We start from the raw sequence: 14201 nt of genomic DNA, 5'->3' as shown, positions 1-14201 counted from the left end.
GTTTTACATATATAAACCTATTTTCACTTTTTTTTTTTAATGGTTCAATCTTTTTTTTTCGTGAATCAGATTATACTGGTTGTGCTGTGTATTTGTATTTGCATGCAGCCAGTGAAGACAGCGAAAAAGAAAGGCATTTTATCTATTTACAAACTTTCAGACTCACCATGGCACTGTTGATTAAGTGGGGACGCAATGTATCCGCTTTATAACGGTGCAGGAAACACTGCACTTTTCTCATTGCAAATGTTAAAATGTGGTGTAAAATGGTAATGGTCAACAAAGGTGGTAGTATTATAAGCATAATCCTGGTTAAGCTATTATTCTTTTGTTGTCTCAACCTCAGGTCTATATGCCAGGCTTTCTGTCCAGCAACCTTTACTACAAGTATTTGAGTGACCTTATCAACTCTGTAAGGGTGGATGAGTTTGTCGGAGGAAATGCCAACACTCTGAGCCAGGTCTGGACCTCAGAAAGCGACCGCAACTCAAGCGTCACAGAAGGGTCTCAAGCTCAGGTGATCACTCGCCATCTTACACGAACAGATCTTCACATTCTTATTTGCAGATCTGCACTTGTTTTTTTTTTTATGTTAACATGACATTTTGTTCCAGAGATATTTTAGTTAATGGAAACGGAAGAGCAGCAGAGGTTAAAGTTATTTGTAGTCATAAATATTCTATGCACTTATCAGAGAGCACTATTCACATGTGCTTAGAAAAGACAGGTGTACAGAACAGTCAGCCGAACAACATGTATTATTGATCGATGAGATGGATATCATTGCATTAGATAACAATATCAGACTAAGTGGCATCTGCAGATATAAGTAAGCTAGACCTTTTCTTGAAACTGACTTCACTTTTCTGAGGCATTTTTAGCCAGCTGGTCTCAAGGTGATTTAGTGGATGTATTAAGTCAGTTCCCTCAAGTTTACACAGGTGTCCCAGCAGAGTGTTTCATATGTTCCACTAAGTTTGACAACCAGTGTCCAGATAATTAAATTTGAACTCTATAAAAAGGGTATAAAAAGATATCCAAAGCCTTGAAAATGCCAGTCAGTACTGTTCAATCACTTATTAAGAAGTGGAAAATTCGGGGATCTCTTGATACCAAGCCAAGGTCAGGTAGACCAAGAAAGATTTCAGCCACAACTGCCAGAAGAATTGTTCGGGATACAAAGAAAAACCCACAGGTAACCTCAGGAGAAATACAGGCTGCTCTGGAAAAAGACAGTGTGGTTGTTTCAAGGAGCACAATACGACGATACTTGAACAAAAATGAGCAGCATGGTCAAGTTGCCATAAAGAAGCCTTTACTGCGCCAATGCCACAAAAAGCCCAGTTACAATATGCCCGACAACACCTTGACACGCCTCACAGCTTCTTGCACACTGTAATTTGGAGTGACAAGACCAAAATAGAGCTTTATGGTCACAACCATAAGCGCTATGTTTGGAGAGGGGTCAACAAGGCCTATAGTGAAAAGAATACCATCCCCACTGTGAAGCATGGTGGTGGCTCACTGATGTTTTGGGGGTGTGTGAGCTCTAAAGGCATGGGGAATCTTGTGTAAATTGATGGCAAGATGAATGCAGCATGTTATCAGAAAATATTGGCAGACAATTTGCATTCTTCTGCACGAAAGCTGCGCATGGGATGCTCTTGGACTTTCCAGCACGACAGTGACCCTAAGCACAAGGCCAAGTTGACCCTCCAGTGGTTACAGCAGAAAAAGGTGAAGGTTCTGGAGTGGCCATCACAGTCTCCTGACCTTAATATCATCGAGCCACTCTGGGGAGATCTAAAACTTGCGGTTCATGCAAGACGACCAAAGACTTTGCATGACCTGGTGGCATTTTGCCAAGACAAATGGGCAGCTATACCACCTGGAAGAATTTGGGGCCTCATAGACAACTATTACCAAAGACTGCACGTTGTCATTGATGCTAAAGGGGGCAATACACAGTATTAAGAACTAAGGGTATGAAGACTTCTGAACAGGGGTCATTTCATTTTTTTCTTTGTTGCCATGTTTTGTTTTATGATTGTGCCCATCTGTTATAGCCTACAGTTGAATATGAATCCCATAAGAAATAAAAGAAATGTGTTTTGCCTGCTCACTCATGTTTTCTTTAAAAATGGTACATATATTACCAATTCTTCAAGGGTATGCTAACTTTTGAGCACAACTGTGTGTGTGTGTGTGTGTGTGTGTGTGTGTGTGTGTGTGTGTGTGATGATATATATATATATATATATATATATATATATATATATATATATATATATATAAAACGTCCCTGTTTCAGGACACTGTATTTTAAAGATAATTTAAAAAAAAAATCCAAATAACTTTACAGATCTTTATTGTAAAGGGTTTAAACAGTGTTTTCCATGCTTATTCAATGAACCATAAACAATTAATGAACAAGCACCTGTGGAATGGTCATTAAGACACTAACAGCTTACAGACGGTAGGCAATTAAGGTCACAGTTATAAAAAATTTAGGACACTAAAGAGGCCTTTCCACTGACTCTGCATGAACGTGTCTTAGGCATGCTGCATGGAGGCATGAGGACTGCAGATGTGGCCAGGGCAATAAATTGCAATGTCCGTACTGTGAGACAGCTAAGACAGTGATACATGGAGTCAGGAAGGACAGCTGATCGTTCTTGCAGTGGCAGACCACGTGTTACAACACCTGCACAGGATCGGTACATCCGAATATCACACCTGCGGGACAGGTACAGGATGGCAACAACAACTGCCAGAGTTACACCAGGAATGCACAATCCCTCCATCAGTGCTCAGACTGTCTGCAATAGGCTGAGACAGGCTGGACTGAGGGCTTGTAGGCCTGTTGTAAGGCAGGTCCTTACCAGACATCACCGGCAACAGCATCGCCTATGGGCACAAACCCACCTTCGCTGGACCAGACAGGACTGGCAAAGGTGCTCTTCATTGACGAGTCGCAGTTTTGTCTCATCAGGGGTGATGGTTGGACTCGCGTTTATCGTCAAAGGAATGGGCATTACACTGAGGCCTGTACTCTGGAGCGGGATCGATTTGGAGGTGGAGGGTCCGTCATGGTCTGGGGCGGTGTGTTACAGCATCATTGGACTGAGCTTGTTGTCACTGCAGGCAATCTCAACGCTCTGCGTTACAGGGAAGACATCCTCCTCCCTCATGTGGTACCCTTCCTGCAGGCTCATCCTGACATGACCCTCCAGCATGCCACCAGCCATACTGCTCGTTCTGTGCATGATTTCCTGCAAGACAGGAATTTCAGTGTTCTGCCATGGCCCGGATCTCAATCCCATTGAGCACGTCTGGGACCTTTTGGATCGGAGGGTGAGGGCTAGGGCCATTGCCCCCAGAAATGTCTGGGAACTTGTAAGTGCCTTGGTGGAAGAGTGGGGTAACATCTCACAGCAAGAACTGGCAAATCTGGTGCAGTCCACAAGGAGGAGATGCACTGCAGTACTTAATGCAGCTGGTGGCCACACCAGATACTAACTGTTACTTAGTAACTGTTATTTTGACCACCCCTTTGTTAAGGGACACATTATTCCATTTCTGTTAGTCAAATGTCTGTGAAACTTGTTCAGTTTGTCTTAGTTGTTGAATCTTTTATGTTCATACAAATATTTACACGTTAACTTGCTGAAAATAAAAGCAATTGAAAGTGAGAGGATGTTTTGTTTTTTTTGCTGAGTTTTTTATATATATATATATATATATATATATATATATATATATATATATATATATATATATATATATATATATATATAAATCATATGCACTGATGAACCAAAACATTATGACCACACACAGGTGAAGCTAATAACGTTGATCACCTCCTAACAAGGCCACATATCAAGGCCTGGGTAGATTAGATGGTAATTAAACAATCAGTTCTCGTAGTCAATGTGTTGAATGCAGGAGAAATCGGCAGGAGTAAAGACCTGAGCGATTTGTGAAGGGTCAAATTGTTATGGCCACATGACTGGGTCAGAGCATATCTGAAACGGCAAGGCTTGTGGGGTGCTCCTAGTCAGCAGTGGTGAGTACCTACCGACAGTGGTCCGAGGAGGGACAAACCACAAACCAGCGACAATGTGTTGGGTGCTCAAGGCTCATCGATGCACGAGGGCAACAAAGGCTATCCCGTCTGGTCTGAACTGACAGAAGGTCTACTGTGGCACAAGTCATTAAAAATTTTAATGATGGTTACAGGAGGAATGTGCTACAACACAGTGCATCGCACCCTGCTGCGTATGGGGCTGCGTAGCTGCAGACCGGTCAGAGTGCCCATGATGACCCCTGTCCACCTTCGAAAGCACCTACAATGGACACGCGAGTGTCAGAACTGGACCTTGGAGAGTCGCGTGACACCATGCGAGGTTCGGACATGTGAACGGCAAGCTCTGCGCACTTTGCTAGTTTAACACTATTAATGTCATAAACTGGTGAGATTTTATACACTCTGTTCCATAACTGTTCTAGGAGGACAGTATGTCAAGGAATTCAAAATCCTCGGGCTCTGGAGAGATTAAAAGACACTTATGTGCTCAAGCTGACACCCTGCGGGGCCCCGAGCCAGGGAGCCGATTTGGTCGGAGAAGTGTTGGAAATTCGGCGAGAAATGTTGAACATGTCGGCAGTGCTGACAAAGGTCATTGCTGACTTGGAGGATCTTGCTGTAATACTTCAATCGGTCACTGCCATGGAGACTAAATTCACTGAGGTGGTTACAAGAGTGGGGTATGTCGAGAAACGGATAGATTATCTGGAATCATCGGAGAGGGAATTATCTGCTAATCCACTAGTGACCAAGGTGGATTTGGAGTGTGTCTGGTAGAAGTTGGAGGACTTGGAGAACCATAGCCGGCGGAATAACATCTGTATTGTTGGAATTCCTGACGCAGAAGAGGGTCAGGATATGGTGTAATTCCTGGACGGGCTCTTTCCGAGTCTGCTCAATATAACAGGCCATAAGCTGGAAATCAAGCGAGCTCACAGGGTTCCGGCTCGGCGATCTGCTGAGGGAGACAGGCCCTGATCAATTCTGGCCAAAGTTCTGAAATCATCCGATGAAGATCTCGTGTTATGCGAGGAATAAATGAAGGCTTTCTTGGAAGAACCACAGCATTTTCTTGTTCCCAGACTTTGCGAATTCGATGAGAGAAACGTGATCGATTCAAGGAATGCAAGAAATCTTACATCAATGGAAGGCCGCTTTTGCACTGATGTTCCCGGCCAAACTGAGAATAGATGCTATGGATGTCCGTGAAATATTCACATGTCCCCAGCAAGCGATGTCCTTCATAAATTCAATGGAGTAAGTTATTTTGTGGTACTCACGTTGCAGCCGAGTGGACCGACTCACTGAACATTCACCTAACTGTCCGAGGAAACTGAGTGCCTTTTTTGTTTCATGTTGTGCTGGTTCTGCCTGGCGGCTGGAGTTTATTTTGTGGATTAACACTCCTTCGGGACAGTGTCGTGGATGAATCTGCACATTCTTTTTGCTTATGCCTCCTATTGGCTGCAGTTTGTTTTGTGGAGTATTTCTTGCAGGTCATTGGAGTGATTTAGGTCATTTGTTGCACTCATGTACCAACCGAATGGGCCGGCTCACTGAACATTCGTTTGACTGTCTGAGGAAACTGAGCGCCTTTTTTTTTTTTTTTTGTGCTGTTCCACCTAGCGGCTGGAGTTTGTTTTGTGGAGGAACATACCTTCGGGACAGTTATGTGGATGAATCGACTCGTTCTTTGTGTTTATTCCACCTATTGGCTGGAGTTTGTTTTATAGATTATCTTTTGTTGTGTAATTCTGTCTAACAAAAATTTTATAGAAAAACCGGTCTTGCGCAGTCCGACGGCAAAGTTGTTGTGGGGGCTCTCGTAGGCGTACATGGACTGTTTGAGTTTGGGGGGGATGGACGCCAGTTAGCGCTGTCATGTGTGGGTTAATGCGCACATTTTTCTTTTTTCTGTTTAATTGGTTCGGGGGGAAGTTTGGGGTTTGATTGTTGCACTAATGTTGGAATGTGGTCTTTATAATTTAGTTTTTGACACACAATAAATTTTTTCTAATATGTCAAAATGTCAAATGTTAATATGAGCAGATTGTCTCTCCATGTGGAATGTGAATGGGTTGGGGCACCCCATAAAATGAAGGAAGGTTATTTCTCCTCTTAAGCATAAGAAATATAATATAGTTTTTCTCCAAGAACCGCATCTTTCCCCGCAGGAAGCTGAAAAATTTGGGAAGATATGGGGTGGACGTGTTTTCTTTAGTGCTGGCTCAAGTAAGAGCAGGGGAGTCATAACACTGATAAGTAAGCATCTACAATTCAATTGTCTCAAACAGATTGAAGATAAATTAGGAAGAGTCATTATTGTTTTAGCGGAAATTCAGGGGCAAAGTCTTGTATCCAAATATTTTGGATAATATTTACACATCTAACGTTGATGATCAGGGCTTTTTTATAGATCTTGAAGGGATGTTCCATGCTGCTGGCACCCCTCATGATATAAAATTGGGAGGAGACTTTAATCTTTTGATGGACTCAATCTTTGATCCTAGTGAAGCAAAAGTGTGTAAGCCCCTTAGAGCAACATTGACGCTTCACAGGATGTGTAAAAATCTAGGTCTTACAGATACTTGGAGACTTTTGATCCCATCTGGTGGGGACTATAACTTTTTTCATCAATGAGATTTACTCTAGATTATTTATTTATTTATTTATTTATTTATTTATTTTTTATCTGTTGTTGATTGCTCAATTGGAAACATTTTAGTCTCAGATCACACCCTGGTGAGTTTAGAGGTGTTGCCACATAGGGAGAAAAGGAAATCATATAGTTGGTGCCTTAGTGTATCCCTTTTGCAAAATCCTGAATTCCAACAAATATTAAAGGCTGAAATCATTGTTTATTTGGAGACCAACTGGTCCTCAGTATCCTCTGTGGGCTTGGCTTGGGAGGCACTTAAGGCGGTTCTTAGGGGCCGGATCATACAGTATGCCTCATTCACCAAAAAATCCAAAGCATGAGAACTCGTGGAGTTGGAAGGGAATATTAAAAGTTCCGAGGTAGAGCTGAAGCACAGAATGTCGTCTGATGGCCTCAGAGAATTGACCCGATTGAAATACAGATATAATACTATTTTGTCACAGAAGGTGGAGTTTTGGCTATTTAGGGCAAGACAGTCATACTTTGAGTCGGGGGACAATGCAGGAAAACTATTGTCTAGATATATAAAACAGTCTTTTTCTACCATTCCCTCAGTGAAATCTGCTGGTGGTGAAATATTTACCACAGCCATTGATATTAATAATGCTTTTAAAGTATTCTATCTTGATCTCTATAGTTTCATGTCTTCGTCTACTGATGAGGATATTAGAAACTTTGTGGAACCATTAGAACTTCCTAACTGATGCCTGAGCAAAAAAATTCTCTTGATTCTGATATAACCTTGGAGGAGCTTGGTGAGGTAATTAAGGCCTTGCCTACAGGCAAGGCTCCGGGGCCAGATGGCTTTGCTGCTGAATTTTTTAGATCTTATGCTACAAAAATGGCTCCACTTTTGCTAGAATTTTATACGGAACAAAGAATGGAAAGCTTCCGCCAACCATGACGCAAGCCTGGATCAGTCTGATTCTTAAAAAGGACAAAGATCCAAGCGAGTGTAAGAGTTACCGTCCAATTTCCCTGATCCAGCTAGATGTTAAAATATTGTCAAATTTTGGCTAACTGATTAAGTTATGACATCTCTTATACATATAGATCAGGTGGAGTTTATTCGGGGCTGTAGCTCTTCTGAGAACTGGACCTTGGAGCAGTGTGGAAGAAGGGCGCCTGGTCCGATGAGTCCCGTTTTACATCACGTTGACGGCCGTGTATGTGTGCGCCGTTTACCTGGGGAAGTGGTGGCACCAGGATGCACTGTGGGAAGATGACATGCCGGTGGAGGGAGTGTGATGCTCTGGGAAATGTTCTGCTGGGAAATCCTGGATCCGATTATGTGGACATTAATTTGACACGTGCCACCTACCTAAACATTGTTGCAGACTAGGTGCACCCCTTCATGGCAATGGTATTCCCTGATGGCAGTAGCCTCTTTCAGCAGGATAATGTGCCCTGCCACACTGCACACATTATGTGAGAATGATTTGAGCAACATGTTGAAGAGTTCAAGATGTTGCCCTGGCCTCCACATTCCCCAGATCTCAATCCAGTTGAGCATCTGTGGGATGTGCTGGACCAACAAGTCTGATCCGTGGCGGCCCCACCTCGAACTTACAGGACTTGAAGGTCTGCTGCTAATGTCTTTGTGCCATATACCACAGGACACCTTCAGGTGCCTTGTAGAGACCATGCTTCTGCGGGTCGGCGCTGTTTTGGCGGCACGCGGAGGACCAACAGCATATTAGGCAGGTGGTCATACTGTATTGGCTTTTTAAAATAACCATTTAAAACATAAACTGTGTCTCATCCATTTGTCAAATACTTTCTGAAATTCATTTAAGAATTTATTACTTACCCTAAGAATTAAATTGACATCAATTCAGATTTTATGCCATGTATAACTAGGTTATAACTATAATGCAATATTAAGAACTGTATCAGATGTTACAAATAAAAAACAGAAGAATTTATTACAAGTGAATTTTTTGCCTCCACATTTTGAATTTTGGGGACATTTTCCACCGAGCCACCGTAAATTTCGGACACTGATTTATGCATTTTAACTGTCCAAAAACTTCTTGGCGCAAGTTTACATGAAGTGAAGAAATCGAATTCACTAATTTAAAAGTAGCTTGTAAACTGCTTTTTGTGTTATTTACACAAAGAATACTTGAGCAAGCATGGGTACATTTCGTCATTGATTTTATCATTAAAATCTTTGTGCTTTCAATTGCAGCAAGGTACTAAAAAGGTGGCAGTTAAGATCCTGAAGAACTTTGACGAGGCAATAACTGTGGACATCGCCAGTCTGGACCCAGAATCCCTCTACCAGAGACCATACGCTGGGTAAGTCAGTGCTAGAAACCTCCCATCCAGTTTTTCATGTTACCTCAAATTGATAAGTCATAAGCATATTGTGATTTCATGTGAATTCTGATGTCTTCTCACCTTCGTTTCAGAAGAATGACCTTTGGGAAGGTGAATGAGCTGGGCCAGTTCATCAGAGAGGCCGAGCCAGAACCAGATGTGAAGAAGTCCAAGGGTAGGACAAATGGCAGCATTAATAGAAATATTCTGTTAATTCAATTCCTTCTCCTCTTGTGTCTCTCTCTGTTACACACTTGCGCATGTAATGCATTGTGTGAATTGGCTCTTATTTGTGACTTATGCTGAAATGCCCTCAGTTTGAGTGCTGAGAGATTTTGTTGCCATGGCGATAAGTAGACAGTGATGTGGGGTGATTGTGGTAAAGAGAGCAGGATTCACAGCTATGTCCAGCTTACTAACTCATTCTTTCCTTCCTACTAGGTTCCATGTTTTCTCAAGCAATGAAGAAATGGGTGCAAGGAAACTCCGATGAGGTGTGCACAAGCTTATTGTGTTCAAATTACACAAGCAAATCAGTTTTAGTTGATTTAAGCTTGTCCTAGTGTTCTTGACAAATACTCTTTTGTCACTGTATATTTGATAATTAGTTTTAGAGCATTGCAACATGGTTGTTTCAAGCCCTGTTTGTGTATTAGGCTCAAGAGGAAATGGCATGGAAGATTGCAAAAATGATCGTCAACGATGTCATGCTACAGGGACAACATGGAAGCCCTGAAGTGAAGTCAACAAAAGTATGTATATTTTTTGGTCACATGCCTTGCTTTCACTTGTTTTTTTATTTAAAAGGTTAATTCACCCAAAAATTTTAAATTCAGCATTTACACACCTTTTTCCGTGGAACACAAAAGGAGATGTTGGGCTGAATGTCTGAGCCGCTCTCTTCCAAACAATGAAAGTGGATGGTGACCAGTAACTGGTCTATGAAGGGAAAAAAAGCACCATACAAGTAGACCATATGACTTTACAATATAATATTCCATGTAAACTTAACCTCTTCAGCTCTGCTGCTTATTTTGGCTGCCACCTACATTTTTTATACCCAAATTTTAAAGCTCACCTTACACACATACAGTGGGCTAATTGTAAAATATTGGTCTCATTTTGCAGAAACCCCCCCCAAATAATAATAATAAAACGATTCCAATAATTTCTAAATAATATTGTGTTAACAGTCTTATGATGAACAATGATATATTTATTTTACCCTTTCTTTGAAAGCCTGTGATTCAGGCTCTGTTTGCTCTATGTCCCTGCTTAACCATTTAGTTCATTCCACTAGATGGCAGCAAGTGCTAGGAAAAATATAATTTTTTTCTATCCCCTTCCATCACAATATACAGACCTGAGATGCAGGTGTTGCTCTAACACAGCTGAGCACCCACACATGTGCTCATCCATAGGCATTCAGTCTTTCCCAGACACCTTCCCCATTGTTTCATTGAATATCTTGGCCTCTGAGTGGACTAGAAACTTAATCTAAGTGCTGTTTTAAAGATAAGATCCTCTGATTTGCAATGATGTACAAAATTTCATCTTCAGAATATATTTTACCGATTTATGATGCTTTCTCGATTTTTTGTTGTTGTTGAATTAGTCTACAAAAGGGAAAAAATCTACTCAAATACTCTTAGGTGCCCATTCACACTGTTGTTTGAAATGCTGCTTCATACATGTGCCAGCTGTCTGCCATGTTTGTGACCAAAACTCTATATACATTCAGTGTGCAGTGCTGCGTGATGCGGCAAAAGTTTTATTTTCTATTTATAAATCTTGAAAAAGTGATGCTGCTGTTTACCTACCAGAGCCAAAATTTTCTTTTTCTTTCAATGAAGTCTTTCAAGTGACACGGCTTCGTTTCGCCCAAGTCAAGCATCAGTGAAGGGAGAGCATTGTTTTTATTCATTTATTGATACATGTATTGTCATTACATTTTACATATTTACATTACATATTTATTACATAATGGAGACAGATGCAATTAAATTGGAAATGCACATAGGACATTAAATTCACAACACCTAGACTGTATGTGACAATTATAACATTGTAATAAATAATTTTTAAAAAATGATATTTTTTGATTTACTTATAACCTAATTAACTTTTAAATCAACTATGCTGCAATTACAAGATGACAGCAATGCATGACAGCATAAAACACAATAGTAGGTAGACAGTAACTCCAGGTAAACTTTCAAAGAGCTCGCCTTGGTTGCTTTCTGTGTGTTCTTCATGAGCTGACTGTCATTTCGACTGCTCTAAAAACAGCTCTTACATTCATACAGACAGGAGCATCACAGACGTTTTGTAATATTGTGACCAAATCAGACCAGAAAACTATAAGAAAACATTTGTAACTATTGAATGAATGAGAGATGTTTATAGTGATTTATCGGTGGGCTTGTGTACTCGCCGAAATATATAAGTGCTAAATAAGTTGTACATTTGAATAATTAGTATAATTGAAAAAGTTGCTTTGATTGGTTTGACAGTTATGAATTTCTATCTGAAATGTTTTCTAAAGGTTTCAAGAATGTGATCTCTTTTGTTTTTATCAGCTATGACCCTCTCCTTCAGTATGGAACCTGCTCCAACCCTCCCTGCTGAGACAGCAACAGCAAACAACCTGAAGATCAACACTGAAGATCAAGACTGCGTTAACAAATCAGTGAGGACAGAAAAAAAGGCATTCCATGACTTCCTGCATGTGTGTGTTTTTGTGTGTGTAAGAGCGTGAATGATTTGAGTATGCACTAGTAGCTAAAAAGTGATCATTATGATTAATCCCATCATTTCTAGCGCTCCAAAGGATTTAATTTATTATTTGAAGAGGAGCAGAATGAGTGAACAACAGATGTAAACACACAAGCGAGCACTGTTGCACAATAGTGAATGAACTCTCAGAACAAGGCTGAATGAGTACTGGCACAAAACTTACCTGCGTCGCCATTGTGTTCTGCTTTTGCAGTGTCGACAAACAGGAAGCGTGCAGAAACTTAAAACTGGTCTGAAGTAGTGGCCAAGACCAGGTTTACCCATTTTCTTTCCCTCCGATTTGTTCTTTTCTCTTTTTCTCCTTCACTCTCTAATTTTTTAAAGAATGGCTATGAAGTGATAAGGTCTTTTTTTTTTGTTTTTTTTTTTTAAGTCTAGAAAAACAAAAATGCATATTTTAAGTCAAGAAAAAAACAACAATGCAGATTTATCCAAGGTGATTATTTTTTATCAGTAAACCTGCACCGTTCTGTCCCTCTTCAATGGAGCGAAAATGACTGATGTTGCAGTTGAAACTGGAATGGGAACTAATGAACTCTATCAGCCCGGCAAACACTCCATTGACTGCCCCCTGTGCTGTTGCAGAACTCCCTCTAGAACTCTGTCCAGATCTGATTCTAGATCAGTGCAGACTTTAGGATACTCCACACAAACTGAACTGCTAGGGCAGTGTTTATCCCCATTCTATATAAATGTGGATTCCTGGTTTACCGCCATATATTAATGTTAGTTCTTTTTATGGTGATTGTCTTTTTTCTTTTTTTGTATGATGTCAAAACTCTAAGCAAATCTCAATGATGACTGTTCCTTTTCAAATATGTACTCATCGGACATGTTATTGTTATTGCTTTAGACCTCATTGAGATGTGGACGAGAAACAGACAAAAGACTTTTGGTACTATGTACCACTAATATGTTTTCTGACATACAGTATGTGTACTTGATCTATAATATATTTAAATGTGTTTGATTTAAATACATATATTGTTGAAACGTCTGTTAGAGTAGTTTGTGTCCTTTTTTTGGGTATTATTTATTACTAGATGGGGTGCATTACATAAGCATTGTATAGTTACCAGTGAAGGATGCTACCTTAAATTGCATCTATTGTTTAGTTTTCTCTGCTTTGATTGCACTGCCAGAATTTTAATTAACTCTGTTTTAATGTGAGATTCTGATTTAAACCTCTTGTACAGGCAGGCCTTAAAGAGGAATGTTCTTTGCAGACATGGATAGTTTACCTCTGTAAAGTAGACGCCCTTATAATCGTGGACAAAATACGCTTGTGGTGATTTGGTTTTTGAGATACTAAACATTACATTTTGGCCCATGTTATGTTTGTGCTCTTGAATGTTCAATACTTGAAAAAAAATGCATTAAATATATATCAACTGCAATTAGCTTTTAATCCCCCCAGTGTTACTAGTCGTAATTCAATTCAAGACGCCTTCAACTCAATTTTGAAAAGTAAAAATGCAATTTTGAAAAGAATTACAATTAAAGAATCGTTTTAACTAATCATAATTAAATTTTTAATTGTAAGAATTGCAATTCCACTAGTCAAAGCTGAGTTACAGATATCCTGAATTGAATTGCAGATATCAACATATATATTTGTACTAGTAACAATGTTGTTGATCTGAATAATTGGATTGATGACTTGTAGCCACACTGAAAAAAATTACTAGTAAAGTTTACTTCATTTTTATTTTGCAAGTTTTTGCACACAGTTTTTGTAATTACATTTTAATGATATAAAATTAAGTAAATTATAATTTTCATTACATAATATTGATTACAGTGAGTCAATTTAACGAACATCTCGGTTAATACAGTAACTTTTACCTAAAAATCTCATGTACATGGTACTTAAATACACTTTGTAAAATTTAAGTGAACATTTTATTGGAACATTTCACATGTAGAACTTTCCTTATTAACACAAGTTTAATTATACGATGCGTTTCACAGGAAAGCTTCATGCATGCATGTAGTCTATTAAACAACATTACTTTGCATTACTAGCGATATAAATAAGAATCAGAGCTGTGCACGCAGACCTTAACACTTGGTGCACAAAACACGATGACAGTAACAACATTTTTGATCATGGACGGGTAGAAAATGAACTTCAGACTTCACAAAACAAGAAGTTACCAAAAGTAACAGCAAAATCAACAATAAAAACGGTGTAAATAAACTTGCTAACAGTGAAATCATGCATGCTCATTAATTATTCAAACCCGGTGCATGCTGGGAACACCAGCTTTAAAAAGTTAAGTAAAATGTACTTATTTTATTTACCTGTGAAATTTACTCAAATTAGCGAATAAA

At 39.7% G+C, this 14201-nt stretch overlaps 1 protein-coding gene across 3 annotated transcripts in view; it reads left to right on the top strand.

Annotated features, from left to right (window-relative positions):
- LOC127421343 (A-kinase anchor protein 10, mitochondrial-like) overlaps nt 1–13292 on the top strand; it is a 30733-nt gene extending 17441 nt beyond the window's left edge. Inside the window, exons 10-15 of one of the 3 annotated variants that reach the window (XM_051664373.1) lie at nt 347–517; nt 8941–9050; nt 9167–9246; nt 9513–9565; nt 9728–9823; nt 11651–13292. In XM_051664373.1, the coding sequence (XP_051520333.1) occupies nt 347–517; nt 8941–9050; nt 9167–9246; nt 9513–9565; nt 9728–9823; nt 11651–11656 (516 nt within the window). In that variant the 3' untranslated portion in view covers nt 11657–13292. The other 2 variants (XM_051664365.1, XM_051664379.1) reach the window with 2 other exon arrangements.
- Nucleotides 13293–14201: the final 909 nt, after the last annotated feature.

This window comes from Myxocyprinus asiaticus, chromosome 3, assembly GCF_019703515.2.
Source record: "Myxocyprinus asiaticus isolate MX2 ecotype Aquarium Trade chromosome 3, UBuf_Myxa_2, whole genome shotgun sequence".
NCBI classification, from domain to species: domain Eukaryota; kingdom Metazoa; phylum Chordata; class Actinopteri; order Cypriniformes; family Catostomidae; genus Myxocyprinus; species Myxocyprinus asiaticus.
Note: the sequence above shows the minus strand (reverse complement) of the source record. Positions and strands in the feature narration are given on the sequence as shown.